The sequence below is a fragment of the Lutra lutra genome, chromosome 16 (assembly GCF_902655055.1).
Source record: "Lutra lutra chromosome 16, mLutLut1.2, whole genome shotgun sequence".
Taxonomy (NCBI): Eukaryota; Metazoa; Chordata; class Mammalia; order Carnivora; family Mustelidae; genus Lutra; species Lutra lutra.
This window is the reverse complement of record NC_062293.1, coordinates 12,170,283-12,188,847: the sequence shown is the minus strand read 5'-3', so window position 1 is coordinate 12,188,847 and position 18,565 is coordinate 12,170,283. Positions and strand designations below refer to the sequence as shown.

At 44.9% G+C, this 18,565-nt stretch overlaps 1 protein-coding gene across 5 annotated transcripts in view; it reads left to right on the top strand.

Annotated features, from left to right (window-relative positions):
• CEP112 (centrosomal protein 112) overlaps positions 1-8,154 on the top strand; it is a 431,394-nt gene extending 423,240 nt beyond the window's left edge. For 2 of the 5 annotated variants that reach the window (XM_047708130.1, XM_047708131.1), the window contains 3 exons: positions 2,387-2,488; positions 6,162-6,226; positions 7,056-8,153. In XM_047708130.1, coding sequence (XP_047564086.1) covers positions 2,387-2,488; positions 6,162-6,226; positions 7,056-7,059 — 171 coding nt within the window. In that variant the 3' untranslated portion in view covers positions 7,060-8,153. Of the gene's footprint in view, positions 1-2,386; positions 2,489-6,161; positions 6,227-7,055 lie in introns of all 5 variants that reach the window. The other 3 variants (XM_047708133.1, XM_047708129.1, XM_047708128.1) reach the window with 3 other exon arrangements.
• The last annotated feature ends 10,411 nt before the right edge of the window (positions 8,155-18,565 follow it).

Sequence of the window (18,565 nt, the reverse complement as noted above, 5' to 3'; positions counted from 1 at the left end):
GACTCCTTGAGTTCCCATCATGACTCTCCCCTCTCTGTGTTTACCACACTGGGGCGTCAGAAGGATTCACCACTTATTAAAGCACTTAGGATTGGATCCAGCACATCAGAAGTACTCCATAAATGTTTGCTGGTAGTAACATTATTGACCTTATAAATAGAGCAAAACAGATTAAAGTTTTCCATGACTTTATTAAGGTAACAGGATTCTGCTTGGTATAATGATTTTCAAATTCAAGATTTGGGTTTAAGGATTCAGAGTAGTAATATTTTCCTGGTCGATAGTCTCATTCATAAGTGAGGTCACTTCAGATTTTCCAAGAGCTCATTTTCAGTTTACTCAGATTCATTGAAATCATAAAAAGAAAGGAGTAGTAGACAGGAAGTGGAAATGCCCGGATCCTCAAAAAAGGTTGGAAAATAGAGCCTACTGAATTTAAAAGTGATGCGATTGGGTGATCAAAGGGCAGTTTTGCTCACACACCGCTCTCTGGTGTCTGTGGCCCAGCCCCCAGTAGGAGGAAGCCATCAGATATGAAAAGTGAAGGGGGGACAAGGGAGTCAAGAGAAACTATGAGAATTAACAGAAGAACCTAAGTGCTTGGCGTTCACCGCCAAAGTACTTAAAACTGAGGAAAGACGGCCCCAAGAAAAGATGGAAATGGCACACACAATGTCCCAAGAAAAGCGGTCATCATTAGTACCAAAACATATACCAGTGGAGTTCCTGAATCGAGAAAAAAAGAAAATCACATGGGCATCCAAGCAGAGAAAGAAAGACACCTTCAATACAGCAAACAACCCAGCCAGCTTCAGACTTCATAGGAACACATGATGCCAGAGGACATTGAAAAGAAAGTCACCAAAGTCCTCAGGGAAAGGAAGTGGAGCTGGGCATTATTATACCCAGCTAAGTGGTCTTACAAATATACAGACAATGGGCAAGCACTCCAACCAAACAAGGATACAAGTCAGCACACACGAGTCCCTTTTGAAAGAGTAGTAGCTCAAAATTTCAGAGCCAGAGTTGAACAATAGAAAAATCTAGTCAACATAGTAGCTTGAGGACCCTTAGCAAATGTTGCCCTTAAGATCTGGTTTATAAAGCATATGTTTTGCTTTGCATGTGCCTTTCATTTTGATCTAGGTATTGAACTTGAGTCCAAGAAGAGAAGGTGGGAGAAATCAAATATTACATCATGGGGAGAGATCCTGTTTCATTATTTCTCTTTTTCCTTTTAGGTGTAAATCACAAGATTATAACATATGTCAAGAAACACTTTGCCAAAAATTGAAAAATCATATTCTAGAACATTTGCAGTGGGATTTTAGTGGATAATGAAATGAACTGTTAGAACACATTTCTTAATTCAGTTTAGTCTAAGAAAAGTTGGGAATTAAAGGCTGATCATTTTAAATTATCCTCAGTAAATCAATGCACAGACTTGTCTAACTGAGCTCAGTTGCACATATTTTCATAGTATGTTACCTTATTTCCAGATGCGTCCGATGAATCATTTATGGAATACTGTGCAATTCTGCTTTAATATTCGGTTAAGTTACATGCAATAGCTTTTTTTAAATTCTGTTGCATCTCAGATTAGGAGGAACAGAAATCAACAGGAGAAAGACACCAAGACACACACACACACTCACACTCATGTACCTCTCCCTCCTGCACAGGCATAGCCCTCCAAAGACTTTTCTTCTGCCCTCCTTGCTTCTGCCTTCCTCGCTTTTAGGGAGATGAATGTATGAGCCGCCAAACTTTGCTTTACCAGTCCAGGAATCCGTCAGTTAGCCTAGCCCAGACTTGATTGTGTTCTGGAGGGAGAGGGAAGGCCAGGAGCCAGAGACGCTCACGGTGGCAAGACCATTGGGTCCACCTGCGTTGAGGACTCTTGGAGGCACAGCTGCACAGATTCTTCTTTATTCCTGTCCTCATTGTCCTGTCTGTTCTCTCAGGCACCCACATACCTAGCCAGTTGGAGGGAGTGTCTTAATCAAAACAACAGCATAGCATGAGTTGTCCTCAGATCACAGCACATCATGACCGTAAGCCACATCCGGATCAGGAAAAGGTCAGCGTAGTGTGATATCACGAGTGGTGAGGAGACGACAGGTGTTTTACTTATCACGTGCTGAAAATTGTTTTAAGAGGGATTTTCAAGGAATACAGGTGTTTCAGGCTCTGTCTGTCCCAGACTGGCAAGGGCAGACCCCGTGCCTTTCCAGTTTGTAACTCTGTCTCCTGTTGGTTCGTCTTTATTGGCCACATGCAACAAACTTACCTTTGTGATAAATAGATACTATTATTGACTATTTTAAGTGTAAAACAATCATTTTTGTGGAAAAATTGGTAAGCTGTCATTTTTTTTTCACTTTAGATAACCTATATACGACAAGAATATGAAACCAAATTCAAAGGGTTGATGCCAGCATCTCTAAGACAAGAACTGGAAGACACCATTTCCTCCCTGAAGTCTCAGGTAATTCCTAGAATCAAGGTGTTTCCTCAGGGTTCAGGTGGTGTGTATATCCTGAAAACAGACACACAAATAAGTTTAATTCTGAATTGATGCCAGAAATTAATGTAGTAACATACATAACATAATGTACAACTCAGGATGAATTGGTTTTTGTTTGGATTTTTTTTAAGATTTTATTTATTGGAGAGAGTGAGTGAGCACGAGCTGGGGGAGGGGCAGAGGGAGAAGCAGGACCCGACCCCTGTATTGAGCAGGGACCCCGATGGGATGTGGGGCTCGATCCCAGGACCCTGGGATCATGACCAGAGCTGAAGGCAGACACTTAACTGACTGAGTCACCCAGGTGCCCCTGTTTGGATTTCTTTTTTTAAGTTTTTCTTACTAGTTTTGGAACTCATTGTCTCAATAAGACTTTCTTATAAGCTCCCATGAAATTGAAGTGTTCAGTTATGGTTACTTTCCCTCATTTACAGTGCACATTCCCATACAGCCTCCCCCTTGCTCCTCTTGGTACCAGGCCTCAAATGCCATCCCTTGGCACATTGGGGATTCCTGACTGTGCAAAAGGGCAGAGAAACAGAAACTGTGGTTAAATTAGTATTCTTATTCTGGTGTGTTCCATATGGTTGTTAGACACAACAAAATGCATTTTAAATCCCAAGCAGGATAATGACAAGGTATTCAAACAATTCAGTTAAATATTTCTTGCCAAAATGTGTAGTTCTTGGTATAGGTTATGAAATACAGTGAGAGAGGCGATGGGTATAAATTTAGATGCTTAAAATTATTTCACAACTTACAGCATCGGTTTTCTCCAGGTACTTCTAGAATCTGGTCTCTTGCTTGTCTGATCTATGGGTCTGACATCCGATCTATTGCTAGTCTGCCTAACCTGGGAAACAACCTATGCATTCCCACTTCGAATGCACTTAGGAACCTAAAACACTTTCCCCTAAAACAGTCATGCTCCCTTTGTATGTCTAAGAATCCTCGTATGACTGAGACTGATGAAAAATAATAGCTAGGACCCAGAGTAGCCAAAACCATCTTGAAAAAATAAGAATGAATTTGGAGGGCTCGTGCTTCCCAATTTCAAAAGTCACTGTAAGGCTGTCGTAATCAAGACAGTGTGATATTGACAAAAGGATAGACACAGAGATCAATGAAACAGAAGTGAGGTTCAGGGGGGAACCTTTCATAGATTAGATAGATAGATAGAGATATATAGATATAATAGATATATTAAAAATAAATATTTTAGATTTTTTTTTTTTTTTTGGTCAGTTGGTTTCCAAATGTTCCAAGACTGAGGGAAAATGGAAAGAAAAACACTGGGACGATCAGATAATTCAACAAGTTAGCTCAAAACAGGTCACAGACCTAAATGCAAGAGCTAAAAAACTACAAAACTCTTTGAAGAAAACTCTAAGAAGAAATCTTCTTAGATGAAGGAGTGACTGCGCCTTGCGTTAGGTGGGAGTTATTTTTTTAGCTGTGACACCAAGAACACAAGCAGCAGAAGAAAAAACAAGATGAACTGAACGTTGCTAAAAGTTAAAACTTTATACTTCAAAAGACAACATTCAGAAATTGAAGAGACAAACCATGGCATAGGGGAAAATATTTGCAAATCATGTCTCTGTTAAGATACTTAAAAAAAAAAAAGGAAATCATACTTTTTTTCTAGGAAAGTGGTCTTGGTTCTCGGTGCCAAGAACAGTGCCTGCCACATAGTAGGTGCTCAATAAATTGATTTACGAACCCATAGGATTTGATGATATTCACATGTGCTCTTTAGAATGTGCAGGACAAAGCACGGACAGCCAATGTCAGCCGCCCCGTGTGTATTCCCCTCCATCCAAAGCCTCTTCTATGAAGATGAAATGTTCATTCCATCATTTATCATTCCGTGGACTACGGTTGGCTCTGCTCCTGCCTCCGCTGCTGCCTATAACCCTTACTGCAGGAAAGTATTAGTGCAGAAAGGGTTAAATCTCCCCCTTGCAGCATGGTTTACCCATTAACTTTGTGGGAGAGCTTCCGTAGGGTCAGCGGTGGAAGACCTGGCACCTTCAGAGGACTGGGGTTTTTTTTTAGAAGAAAAGAACCAAGGAAATAAACGTGATAGCCACCTGCGGGGCTTCTGTTATCATTCACATCATTTCGCTGTAATAAAAGCCACTTCAGCCTCGGAAAACCGGATGTTGACCCAGAAAGAGAGGGCTGCCAGCTGCGTGAGGGCCTCAGCACTGGCAGCTGCGCAGGGGAGTCGCCCGCCGCGGAGTGTGCAAATTTAGTTTGAAAGCACAGGTGCCTGTATTTTCTGAAAATTGCTGGGATTCCGATTGCAAAGCAGGGTGGGGGAAGGGAGGCCAAATCGGCGTAATCCTCGCATCTGTCAACATTATCAATCGTCCTGTGGGTCATTTGAGCAATGGGCTGGAATGAAAACCGGGGTGATATTACAAGTAAGAGAAACTGAGGGGGACCCCTTGGATATGGACTCACATCCTCTCCCTCGAGCACGTTTGCTGTTCTGCCGGCTGTGTTCCCTTGCCTAACTAGGCTTCGGAATCAACCGTTGCCATGGTTTCCGTTCAGACCAAAGTGGCAAGAGTAAACAATTCTAAAATGATCGAATGCCGCTGACTGGATTACATGGAGCCATAGTAGAAGTTACCCCCAAACTGCTTCTATTTGCTTGTGTAAAGTGCTTTTGAAGTCATGCCTGATACAGGGATCTTTAATACTATATAGAAATATATGCTTCCCAAAAAACCACACTGTGAAGATCTGAATTACGAGAATGTGCTAGGCAGCTTCTGCTGGGCTTATTATGTCGTCCTTCTAACCTTGGGAAGCAGCTGCCATCGGTCCCATTTCCCAGATGAGGCATCAGGAGCTCAAATAACTTCCCTAGAGCCTTCGATGCCAAGCCAGGACTTAAATCCAAGCTGGCCCAACTCTGGCTTGGGCTCTTTCCACTACCAGCATTGCCTCTTCAACCTCAGGGAATCCCCAGGATGGACTGAGGTTTCCAGAAGACAGTACTTTTCTTTCTCCTCCCTCATTCATTCATCACATGCTAGTGAACACCAGCGTCCCACCCAGCCCCATTCAGAGATGAAGAAACATCCTCCTTGTTCCAGAAGAGCTCTCCAGTTATTTGAAAACAAATAACCCCAAGGCAGTTCAAGAAGTACTAATAATGGAGCACAGGAGTAGGAGGCCAGAGGGGGGGCCCTGACTTTGCCTAGGAGGCGGGGAGCAGTTGGGGAGGCATCCAGGAAGTCAGTAGGAGAGGTGACCGTGGAGGATAAATGGAAGATAGTTAGCCAAGCATTCCAAAGAGAGAAAATGGCCCATGCCAAAGGGCAAAGGAGTCGGGAGGACATGGTGTACAAAGTGGTGATGGTGGGGAGGATGGGAGGAGAGATGGGGCCCCAAGGATGGGCTGGGGCCAGACCAAGATGGCTCCGCAGTAAGGAAGGAGATCGGATGGATTCTCTAGGCTCGGATGGATTTTCAAGAAGGATGCTGTGTGAGCAAAGGTGAGAAGTACACACTGACATTCAACGAATCCTCTGCCTTTTATCTAGGGAGCCACGTTATTTACAGCCCAATGCCCTTTCAGCCACATTCGCCTCTGCTCATACACGGTGTCTTTTTCTAGGTTAACTTTCTGCAGAAGAGAGCATCCGTCCTTCAAGAAGAGCTGACTACATACCGAGGCAGAAGGTACAGCCCACTCTCCTAAGGCCTTCTGATTAGTTTCTGTTGTTGGCACCTGTGAGTCTCCTGGGTTGACAGTAGGGTCTTTATTTAAAATGCTTCCACATAGTATCAATTTTGGGGAAAAAATACTGATTTTGTAAATTAAATAGCCCATCTTGGAAGAGCCACCCACCTCTCATAATCACTGTGCTTAGCACGATCAGAGCAGAATGAGAGGACGCGCAGGTGCCTGACAAGTCTGGGCCTCCCCTGCACAGTCCTGACAAGACATTGTCTTGAAGCCCAGTTGCAGGGTTAAGGAGACCGTCTTTTAAGATAGCGAGGTGATGCAATCCTTAGCGTGGTAGCCCACATCTTCAAAGGCCCGTATCCCCTGGAGGTTTGGCGCTGCTTACAGATGTTCTCCGGCCCAAAATAGATAAACGGCTCAGTGGTGTGGTAACACTGTGACTTTAGTGCCCTCAGCGTGTGCTTCGCAAGGCTGCCTTTTTAGTCCAGGGTTCCCAGAGAGAGACATCACGGACATAGATTACATTAACCTGCTCTAAGTCAGTCAGACAACCTCCCTTTTCGTGCAGTGAAAGTCCAAAGCACTTATTTGGCATTAAAAGTTAAGATTAAAAGTTAAGACCTTGTGAATCATTCACCTTTCCAAAAGATTCTGTTGCCTGGTGCAGATGGGCTCGGATCCTTTCTGGGCATAAATGATGAAATTTTGATATCAAATACCTTTTTAACTGCTACCCAGCCCCTCCCAAGTTAAGACCTAGTTTATCGTTGACATGCCCATTAGACCTGGAGAAAATCATTAACTGAGTCTTTTGATTTTCAGGTAACCGCAGGAAGGCTTACCTGCGTAGCTCAGGGCAAGGGCAGTGGACGTCACTGTCCAGGCCACACTGTGGATTTCTTCCAGCAGGTTTGAAGACTTGGATACTGTAAACTGTGAGATCAATGGCGTTTTTTAATACTTAAATGTAATTAAGATCATAAACACATGCATCACTCATATGCTTTGGGGTGGTTTTATTTGTGTCTGCCTAAGTTATTATTTTTTTTAACATTCCTTTGTTTTGCATTTCCATATTCGCGTGCGTTTGAGCATGTGCTGAGAATTGCGTATATTGGGGAAAGAAATGATTTCTCGTAATATGCCTTGGTGATGCTTTTGTGTAGAATTTTACCGGTTGTTTATGATCAAAATCACGTTTGTAGTATCGTATCACAGTTTTTAACATGCTTAGTCGTTCTCATGTTCATGTTCATATATTATTAAAACATTATATTTTGTACTTATCAATTTTATTTCTACGTTTTATTGCACCTCATTTGCCAAAATAAATATGACCTGTACTTGGTATTTTTCCCTAAAAAGTCCTGACAATCTCAAACTGCGCTTTGGGGGAAAATACCTTATGTCCCATCGGAGATCGCATCCATTCATTTATTTAGAATAAAAATCGCTGGGTCATCGGATAGCAGTTTAAGGAGTTGTCGCGTTGGTGTCGTCTGATCCTGGGACGTCAGAGTGGTATAAGAATTTTATGTAGTAGCCGTGGTTTTATTTCTGCTTTCTCTTTTTATGGTGGTTGTTTTTGTTTTCCTATTAATTGATGCTCTTTAAGAAAGCCTAAAAGCATAGGGGTGTGTCCCAAGGACACGCAAGCCAGTGGCCGGTAGTGGCAGATGAGCTGTGATTGGTCCTGTTTTCCTCTGCGGATATGGTGGTGTTCCCCTGATTCGATGTTTGTCTCCACCCAACTGGCCAATCAGCACATTGATTCTAATTGGTCATTGCTGATTGGTCTGTGTCCTATGCTGATTGGTCAGCCCCGTTTGCCGAGGCAATTTTGCACTGCAGTGGGTGGACGCCGGGTCTTGTCCGGCGGTTGTGGTGTGCGCCGGGGGCCCTCGGAGAAGCTCGGAAAAGCTGGACCGCGGGCAGGGCCGTGTTCATCGCGTTCTCTGTAACAGGACAGGGCAGAGCGTTTCTGTGTGCTTTTTCAAAACTCTTGTATGTCTCCCACGCCCATCTCTGCTATTTGCCGTCCAAGGATTAGTCACCCTTTCCTGCAGTGTAACTGGGACCCAGACATGACAAGGAAGTACCAGGTTTTACCCCACTTCCAAAGCCGAGCCAGGGGCGGCAGAGACGCGGCCATCAGTGCAAACCCTTGCCTTCCCACTCCAGCGACCTCTGCCTGGTGACGTTTGCCCCGACACCTCCTGCGGAATAGAGGCGCCTGTCCTTCGAAAGCTCGGGCCTTCCTTGCCTTTATGACAAATTATAGCACTGGCTTGAAGAATGTTCAGGAAAAAGCAAAATTGAAGCCGATGCTTTTAAAACCACCTACCAGATGAGGAGAGTGGGTACTCAGGCTATGATGTAGCGCTCAAAAGGGAAAGATTGAGGCTACACGATAAATTTTTAAGTGCGTCTCTACAGACCATGAAAAACAGGTTGAAGCTCAACAGATTTCATTAGTAAGGTTATTAGCTGCCCGAAGTGAAAATACTTGGTGAATTGTATTGTCTCCTGGAATTGGAACTCCCACTCAAGAATATTTGTTTTCCATGAGTAAATATCAGTAGGTGTTTTGGAAAGTTGCCTGCTATTCTTTCTTTTCCTTATTTCAAGGGTTATGAAATCACAAACACTGGTGAACCTTTGACATTACCCAGATCCTGTTTCCCTTCTCATGCGTGTCGCATACGTCTGGGAGTAAGCGCGCTGAAAGTTCAGGTCCGTTTGGTTGCGTGTGATAGGACTGGGTGGCCGACACTCATGTTTTTGGGAATGTCCTCTGATAAAAGCAGAGAAAGAAAAATTGCCTTTGGCACGTTTAAAAGCCCTTCCTGAATTGAGCCCCGGGCATATCAATGGCTACTGGGAGGACACGCAAGTGCTCAGGAAATGAATTATAAACATTGTGCCTTATTATAAAATCATCTAAGATTTCATCCCTGCTTTTATCTGGTGGAAGGTCGATTGTTCATCCCAAGTGCCTCATTCAGTTCCATGTCAAGTCGTCATTCTTGGCTCCTGCACCTGAGTCACCCACCTGTGCGTGCGACCGTCCGTGGCGGGGGTGGGTGATAAGGCGTTGGGAGCGACCCATAGGAAGGAAAGCCGTGGGTGCGCATGTTTACGCAGCGGTGGGGTCGAGCGCAGGAGAAGGTTAACGCGCAGGCCAGGCGTCCCTCATCTGCCCATGTCACGGTTTTGTTTGAGTCCTACCACTTCTGCGTCACCAAGTCGCGAGCCCTTTCAGGGGTCTGACCCCTGATTTTGCAACCTCCCCACTCAACAATCAACTCCTCAGAGGGCAGCCATCCGGCGGCACCATGGCGCAAAAAGGCCGGAGGAGGTGGGGTGGGGGGCGGGGGTGGTCGGGGACAGAGAATGGGTCTACTGGCTTCACAGTTTGTACAAAAGAATCGGCTGTGACTCGAGGGAAATTGCTGGATTCAGGCGTTATCCTGTAATGTCACCTAGTAACCGTGGATTCCTCAGAAGCGGGCATATGCCTGTCGTCATGAGCAACCTCATTAAAGGCGTCTGCAGAGAAAGTGCAGACGGGAGAAACTATGAGTTTGAATTAACAATTAACAGCCCTCTTACTGAAGTGCATCCCCGACCACGGAAGGCAGTGGTGTTTTAGCTTTCGTTCTGAGAGTACAAAGGAAAGGTAAAACATCAAACATGGTTGGAGAAAAGTTTCAGAACACAAGGTCATTTGAATTCATAGTTTCCTTAAAAGAGCAGTCTCTTCGGAGCTTTCATATTTTGTTCAGAAAGGTCGTCTCTTTTAAGCCTTGTCATTAAAGACAGTTTGCTCTTTAAAGTGAATTATCAAAGTGTGTAGAAATTGCAAGTTACTGAAACTAAAATGCATGATCAATTTTAAGTCTGCTAACTAAAGCTTACTTAAAATTGGATGTGCTTTTGTCCTGGCGGCCCCTTTGATAAGACCAAAAAAAAAGATACATAGTTGGTCATTTCAAAGTAGGAGAAAAAGATAATTAGGTAAAACCTTTTTTCACCTGTTGAAGTGGTTCTCGGATTTGGAGGCTTGATTGGGAAGCTGCGGCATAGGCTGGAATGATAAAAATCAAATATCCCAGATTTTGACCTGAATTAACATTCTTCCCTGTACTGTTTTAAGAACTGAGTCAAACTTCAGACCCTCTTATTTACCTCACATGGAGAAAGAGAGCTGGAATTTGTAACATAAGACTAAAGGAATTTCAAAATCTGGATCCTTCGCCAACATCTAGGTCAGTCGAAAATTCCTTCTTCCGGAGATTTCAGTTTTAAGCAAGGATTTCCATCAGGCGTATGTTTTAAGCCCAAGATGTTGCCGTAGATTCTGCTGTATTTAGAAGCGAGCTTAGTCTAGACGTCAGGCTAATCAACACCCTTATATCCTCTTTGGGAGTCTCCCATTTGAGAGAGGTCTCCTGGAAAGCAGCTAGCTGGACACAAAGACTTGATCGTCGAGCAGAAAGACAGGGAGGGCTACCTAAGGAGAAGTCGGATATGTTTAATTAGCTGAAACGTGCTAGCATAAATGAAACCTCGTCGGCCATACCCTTTACTTCCTCTAGAAAAGAAACGTTATTCATAGGTGGAGTCTACCAGTTAGCTTGGTTTCCCCCAGGTAATTTCTTTCACCTCTCTGGGCCTCCCTTTGGTCATCTGTAACACGGTCAGTATTTCCCAAACTCTACCATTTCAAGCTCTAATTCAGACTTCCTCCCACTAGCATTCTCTCAAGACCTGTTCTGTAGGACTTGTCTTGACATCTTCAGGTGGCATATTTAGGAACTGTGGCATGCTAGATCCCCCTTTTAAGGGCTCCCATTCACGTCACTCCCTCCCTCACCCAGCCATCCGTGTAACACATGCTGAGTGCCTACTGTGTGCTGGACAGCACAGTAACCACCTCCAAAGTTAGTAGCTTCACCATGACTTATCATCTCCCCCCCCCGTGCAGAGGGCTGACCAGGCTCAGCCTGGCTCTTCTCGCTTGGGCCTCAAGCAGGTGCAGTGACCGTGATCACTCGCTCCCAGGGTGGCTGTCAGGAGCCCTCAAGGGCAAGCCCAATGAGAGTCACCAGAAAGAGGTCCCAGAAACCTAACATAGTAAGCCCAGGGAGGGCACAGCATCCCTTCTACTGAACTTCATCTAAGACAGAGCCCACCCAGAGTCAAGGGTAGAGGACACAGAGCCCAGCAGTGTCTAAACTCCTGTGGCCGTCTCCATCTGCCACACCTGTCTTTCACCTGAACTCTCTTTAAACCAGGTGATCCACATAGCAGACATATTTTCTTGCCTGGCGTTCTGAGAAGCACTGACTAGGGGTCGGAATCCAGGTGATTGCTAACAAGGCTCTTCCCATGCAACGTTCTGCTTGGTCGTCTCTGCTGTATTTCTATGATCGCAGGTTAAATGGGATTTGGAAACACCGCTTGGGAATCCCCGAGTTACAAGTATTCACCAAGAATGTGTTTTCCTTTCTGATTCTTTCGAAAGATGGTAGCAACCACAGGCCAGTGTTTCCCTCAACTCTTCTCTGTTTGGGGCTTGGTGTGCATTGTTTACCGTAATTATCTCAGCAAGCGTATTATTGTAAAGGTCCACCAAAACACATACCCTGTGCTTAGCGTGGTTTTGCCTTCTTTCGTGGAAATATCAGGCGCATGGAAGGGTGTGGTCTTGATGAGCCTGTGAGGGAAAATTCCCTGAACCACAGAGTACTCAGAAACTACTCAGCTAATCATGCAGATAAACAAGTGAATCAGCCTCCTAATTGCCCGTTAGCTTCCTTGCCACTGCTGGGTTATCTCTGTTCATGCCCCTGAGCCCAGCTCCCAGATCTCACCAGCCTGAGCCTGAACCTGGGTGGGGGAGGTGAACCGGGAACTGAAGCCCGGAGACCACTCCCAGTCTCCCTGAGTGCTGCCGCTGATGGATTGATCGGGCCTGGTGATCAGCGTGTGTTTTGAAAACATCAGAAGCCTTGGTCCCTCTGTTCCACCAGCAGAGCCTGACAGTTTAAGGGGGAGAGGAAACGAGAAAAGCCATCATCTCCCCAGTGAAGAGGAAATATTTTCCTAACAGGGTGGTAGAAAGTCCTGAGAATCTTGCGCTTTTTGTGAAAATACCTTGACATAGGCTGTTTCTCCAAAGCCAGTTTGCGTTCCCCACGCTGGCTCTACGCAGGCTTGACAGATGCTGTCATTTACCTGATATCGACCGTGATGTTGCTTTTCAAGTTCTCCGCAAACTCTGACTTGCTGTCCGGCTCCCCCATGGACGTTTTGTGTTTCCCAGCTACCGCGGTGTCACAATCCTGTGTGAATTCCTTTTCAGAACTGATCATTTGGCCCCTTACTTATCACTGTGTTTGTAATAAAAATATTTATCCAAGCAGGGCGCAGCAGTTACAGCGTGAAGCCTAGGCGGGATGGCCTCTTCGTGTCTCCACCTGCTCCCTCCCAGAGTTAAGGATCTGGTAGCCGTTTTCTGCCTAGAGTGATATTTCTTACCAGTGTTAGGGAACCTTTCTCTGACTGAGTTCCCACTTGTGTTATCTGATTTTCTCCTTCGGTATTTTTATTTATGCACTTGGGCATGTGAGCTTGGAATCTGCTAGAATACAAATTGGGTGGATTAAAGGAATTTTTTTTTCTTTCAAAATCATTTCTGCAATCTCATTTGGAGTGTGTGTGTGTGTGTGTGTGTGTGTGTATGTTGAATTTTTCCTATTAGGCTAATTTTTTCTTATTAGACAGAAAACCCAAGTAGAGCACCTGCCCTTGGCCCCTATCAGGTACTTTCCTTAAGACCGTCTAATGGTCACTGCCTCTGCCTTTTTATCAGTAAAGGAGAAAGATTAATTGGCTTCCTCTCTGTCTCACATTATAATTATTGTTCTGTCTGTGGTATCACCTCTACCGTATGAGGAACATTTTTACCTCATGAAAGCGGTAAACTGAGCTCAGCTCTTCAAAACTTGAATACATTTGCTCCCAGATTAAATACCTGACAGACCTTTGCTGAGTGCCTGGTGTGTCCCATGGACGAGCCTGGCAGATGAGACGGCACAGATGAATGAGACCTGCTCCTTGCCTGCAAAGAGCTTGTAATCCGTATGCAAAGATAAGACATATATAGGAAAGAAAAAAAAAAAAGATAAGACAGAGCAGATCTTCCTATAAGAGAAATGCCAAATATTCTGAGAATTTGAAGGAAGTGGTAACATTTTGAAATCGTCTCATAGGAGGAGGTGACATTTAGTCTGGACGTTGGAGTAAGAGTGAGATTTCAATCAGTAGAAATGTGGGATGGGCCCTCCAGCTGGAATGCTGAGCCAGGAGAGTCCTTCATGTCCTCTGCATCACCCGCGCCAGGAGGAAGGGAGTACAAGAGAAGACTTAAAAGGTGTGTTGGAGTCAGGTCGTGGAAACCAAAGGGAACTTACCAACCACCTTCAGTGCTGAGAGGGCCTCTCAGCACATGTGGCGGAGGGCTTTGGGGTCACGAGGATCTGGAGCTGGGCAGGTTGCTCAGTGTCTGAGCCTCGGATCCCTTATCTCAGAAGGTGGAGGAAATAGTAGAATGCGGTTGCGAAGATTGAATGAGATCATGCATTTTCAAAGTCTAACATGCAGTGAACATGCAGTAAGTGAAGGCCCTTTTTATTTTCTGACCGTCCTCAATGATTTCACGAGCTCAGTGCGATCCATGCTTAGCTCCGGATGCCAGAGCAAAGAGAGGCTTGGAGGTTTGCCCAAGGCCCAGCTTCGAATACATGGTGGAAGCAGAGGTGGGAGCTCATGTCCCTGTAATTCGTCCCTGGCTCCTCCTGCTGTATTGCGTCGTCTCCCGTCTCCACGGGGGAGGAGAGGTTTGGACTCTATGTTAAAGAAAACGAGGGAGCAATTAAACTGCTTTGAGCAGGGCAGTGACACCATGAGAAACTGCCGCATGAGCATTTGTCCTACAGCAGCACAAGGGGGGGATTGTTGGAGGCTGGAGACAGAGAAAGAGACCGGAAATAGACAGGAAATGTATGCAGGAGTCCCATAAGTGCTAACAAATCCCCAGGGAGAGGAGCACCTCTCCCTCTCTCTGTCTCTGTCTCTCTCTCTCTCTCTCTCTAAACAGAATGTAGGTCAAAGTTTTGGTGGTGACAGTGGCACCTGAATGAATGAGATGCTTGTGAAGGAGAAAGAAACTTAGGGTCAAGTCTTGGAGCCTAAAAAGATGCAGGGTGCAGATCTGGGAGTGGGGGTGATGAGTTTGGTTTAGACACACTGCGCTTCGTCAGGTAACTGGAAGCCTGGGTCAGGGCCCCGAGATTCATCAATCAGGACCCTGTGGGTGGAGAAGCTGATGGTTTCACCAAGAAGGGGAGCGGTCTGGGGGAACCAGAAGAGGAGAGGGAGCGGGGACAGGAGGGGACCAAGAAGTAGGGATAAGGAGAGGGTCGGAGGCAGGATGAGGAGTGTGCCTTGGGGGACTGAGCAAACCTGAGGTTTGCCATGGAGAAGATAGCAGGCAGGACGGTGAGCTGGAGGGGCCTCGTACATTCCTCGAGGGTCCAAGCTGAAGGGCGCAGTGCCTCCCAGACATGGACAACCCTGAGGTGCGTGGCGGAGAGCCAGGTACAGAGTTCTGTGGGCTCCTTAGAGCTTGGAGGCAGGGTTTCCTCCTCTGATACCAGATAACAGCTTACAGTTGGCAAAGGTTCCACTGGACAGCAACCCCACAAATGCCCCAGAGCCGGCGCCTGCTGCCCCTGTGAGTGGCTATCCTGGCTGATCTGGGAAAGTTAGGGAAGTGTTTGCAAAGGTTGAGTTCTTCTCTCATCCTAAGGTCTTCATCCATTTGTCCATTTTGTCAAGTCACTACATGAAGTTAGCTGGATTGTCCTCGAGGGATTGTTGCTCTACATTCAAATATTTTTATTTCTGATCCTTACTCATACGAACTAACTGTTGGTTTTCAGGCATTTTTATTTTTACAGCAACAACACAAAGTCACCTTGAACTTGGTATTTAGGTAGAATTTAATCTAGAGTTAGTATATTGATCACAAAATTGCCCTTTTTAAGGTCCCACCTTCCCCAATCCCAAACAGTAGTTAAGAAAATGAAGTGAATACATTTTGAGGGTAAAGAAGCCTGCATTAAAAATTGAACAATGTAAGGGACAGTACAGGGGCTTTAATATGGCAGACCAGGAGATGAAACAACTTTTTTAAAAGGAAAATTAAACTTGTTAATTTTCTGGAAATACAAGTGACACTTTCTTACTACCTAAAAGCATTTTGATGTCCTAAATTTCTTTAATGCATTTTGTAAATATGTACCCCATAATGTCTAGAAACCATAAATGTCTTCCTTTACTTTTTTTTTTTTAATAATAGTTTGGCACCAAAATTTCCTTTGTGCCAACAGCAAAAATTCTTAGCGGGGACTTAGAAAGAAAACAAGGCAAGACATTATAATTCTACCAAAATAATATAGAGTATTCTCTTACTTTAGAGGGAGGGAGAAAAGTTTTTTTGTTTGTTTGTTTGTTTGTTTTTTCTACTAAGGAATGTTGAGAACTAGATACTTGGTCACTTTGTATCTCCAGCAGAGGATGCGGGGGGGATCCCTACTTTAGATTTGCTGACTGTCCTCCAAAAAGGTGACAAAGGGAACCCAATTTAGCCCAGTGCCTGTGAGCGGCTGAGAGAAGGTGGTCGGCTCAAGCTGGCCAGACCATGGCTTCCCTGGGGCGCTGGGGGTGGGTTCCCACTGGGAGTGTCTAAAGGGGACTGTGATGCCTACATGTGTGCCACCACGAATTTAGCTCTAGATTTCTTTCTCAGTAACAGAACACGATCCCCGCAACCCCCATGCCCCACCAAGCTGTGAGAAAGAGAAGTCCGGACCCAGTGTCGACTGCAGAGCACAGCGCTATTGGGCGTGTCTGTCGCAGAGATCAGCAGTGTAGATAGTGAGAGGGAGCTTCATAGACACTGACTCAGGGTTTTTCTGCCGCTGGTATCCCAGAAGTGATGCCGCCTCTCTGCCAGATGGCATCAGCCAAAGGCAAACCTGGAAAGGCCGCGGGTGATTAGTGGGTGCTTGATTTTCAAATACCTATGCTCTGCGGCTTGATGGGATGGCCTGTTCACCCAGGTGCTTCGGGAACACATGGAGAGGTTCCCAACAATATCTAGGAGAAGTCTTGAGAAGTATGTGTGAAACTAGGAGTAGCATTCTCCTTTCTCTGAGAGGAGTCTTTGAGCCAAAAACACGTAAAGCCTCATTTCAGGTTAGCTTGACTGTAACGCCATCTAAATAATTCCATTTCATATATACTTAGGTTTTAGACTCTAATTCCTACTTGGTCGTAATGGTTTTATCTGTGATTATACCCCCCAGGGTAGTGGAATTTTATATTATGTCTTCTGACCACAGGAAAGGGAAAGTATAATTCTACTGTGTCTTCAGGCGAGTCATTAAATATTTCATGGAGCGGGTATAGTTTGCCATACTTGCTTTAAGGCAAGAGCTTGTATTGATAGACAAATTTAATTTCTAACCCTGGCGAAATTGGCCTGTAGGCTACCTGCTTAAACTCTGTGTTCCTTACGTAAATTACGATAATTATCATTATCATTAGATAAATAGACAAGGAATAATGACCATCAGATTATCAAATTAGGGACATGTTTAAGATCTAAAAGCCCCACTAGAGGTCACATAGGCCATCTTGAAAGGGAAATGCCATCTACAGCTGGTGTGGACAGCACCTCACGTCCCACAGCGTGCCTTGGCCCCCATCTTCTCTTAACCTAAATGAAACCACTACTTACTACCAAAACATCTATCGACAGTGGCCTAAATAAATTGGATGTATAGTCTACCTGTTCAAGGTCAAGGTTGGAAGTGATTTTTCTGACTCCATCTGCAGCTTGGGGGAAAAAAAGCACATCCTTTTTGGCAGTAGTTCCCTTTAAAGAAAATGTAAGTATTAAAGTGTTTTCATGCTTCACTATATCTAAGCAAAGCAAATGTGATGTGTGGATTCCTGCATCAACAAAACAATAAACAAAGGCCAGAGTCTTGGAAATAAAGCAATTTAACAAAAAAGAAAGGCATCTTACTTGATTGTGTGCTCCATTTCAAAGGACACAAATCACTTTTCTCCCAAACATGTAAGAACTGGAAGGAATTTTCAGCACCACCAAAGCAGGGTTTCATCACTTCTGGAAACGAATTTGTTAGTTTGATGTCAATGTACAGGAGGGAGAAAGCTTTCAGAGCCTATTCAGAAGCCTCGAAGAGTTCTACAGAAAAGTTAATGCAAGAAGCCCTGGAATCTTCTCTCCCCCTGCCATTACCACTCGGTGGGTTTCTACAGCATCTGCTCACATGGGAGCCATGGTACCTGTTATCTGGAGATGACCCTCATTTTGAACACAGTTCCAAGACCCTCCAAGCAATGGAACACGCTGGTACAAAGATTCCATTTTCCATCCAATGTCAATGGACTCATATTTAAAAAAAAAAAAAACACATCCAACCCAGCCCATGAACAAAAGCCTGTAGAAAGGAATATGCTGATCTAGTGTTTAATTTGACTGAATGATTTTCCTGAGACCAAAAGTAAAGTGATTTTCCTGAGGTTCAAGATCAGCTACCAAGAAGCTAAATTCAGTCTAGAACCCAAGTTTTTTGTTTCATAACCCATATTTCCCTCCCCCAATTGCTTGTTCTTCCCCCCATAATGTATTAGACACATTAACTAAACTCCAAGGTGGTAAGAGTCTTTTTTTTTAACAACGGCCACACTTGGGCCAATGTCCATTTACTAGGTGCTTCCATATTTTATGTGCCTCGCGATCTAGAGGCTAAAAGGTCTGGCTAGAACTTCATGGCCCTGGCAACAGTGTCTGTTTGGAAATGGGCTATAAGGCATCAAAGTCTAATTTCATAAACCATCTGATAAGATATTTTATAGAAGAACAGCACTTGCCAGAGAAGTGGCATGGCCAAGAGTCTGCTCTTGGGCAAGAGTCTGCGAAACAGAGAGGGGATTGCAAGACAGGAGTCCTGGCATCGCTTCCAAATGCTCCCTGGCCTCCAGCAATGCCCCCTCCATGCCTGCGCTCTGGGCATCCTGTCTCTTCCCCAGAGAGCTCCACTCTGGGCAGTGGGAAAAGGGTCCACAAGGAAGCCCCACCTTCCGGTGTCAGCCCGGGCTGGAAGTGGATAAGGAAGTTCTTCCCCTTTGCATTTATGTTTCTTCCTCTTTATTTGCAAGGTTGGAGGAGC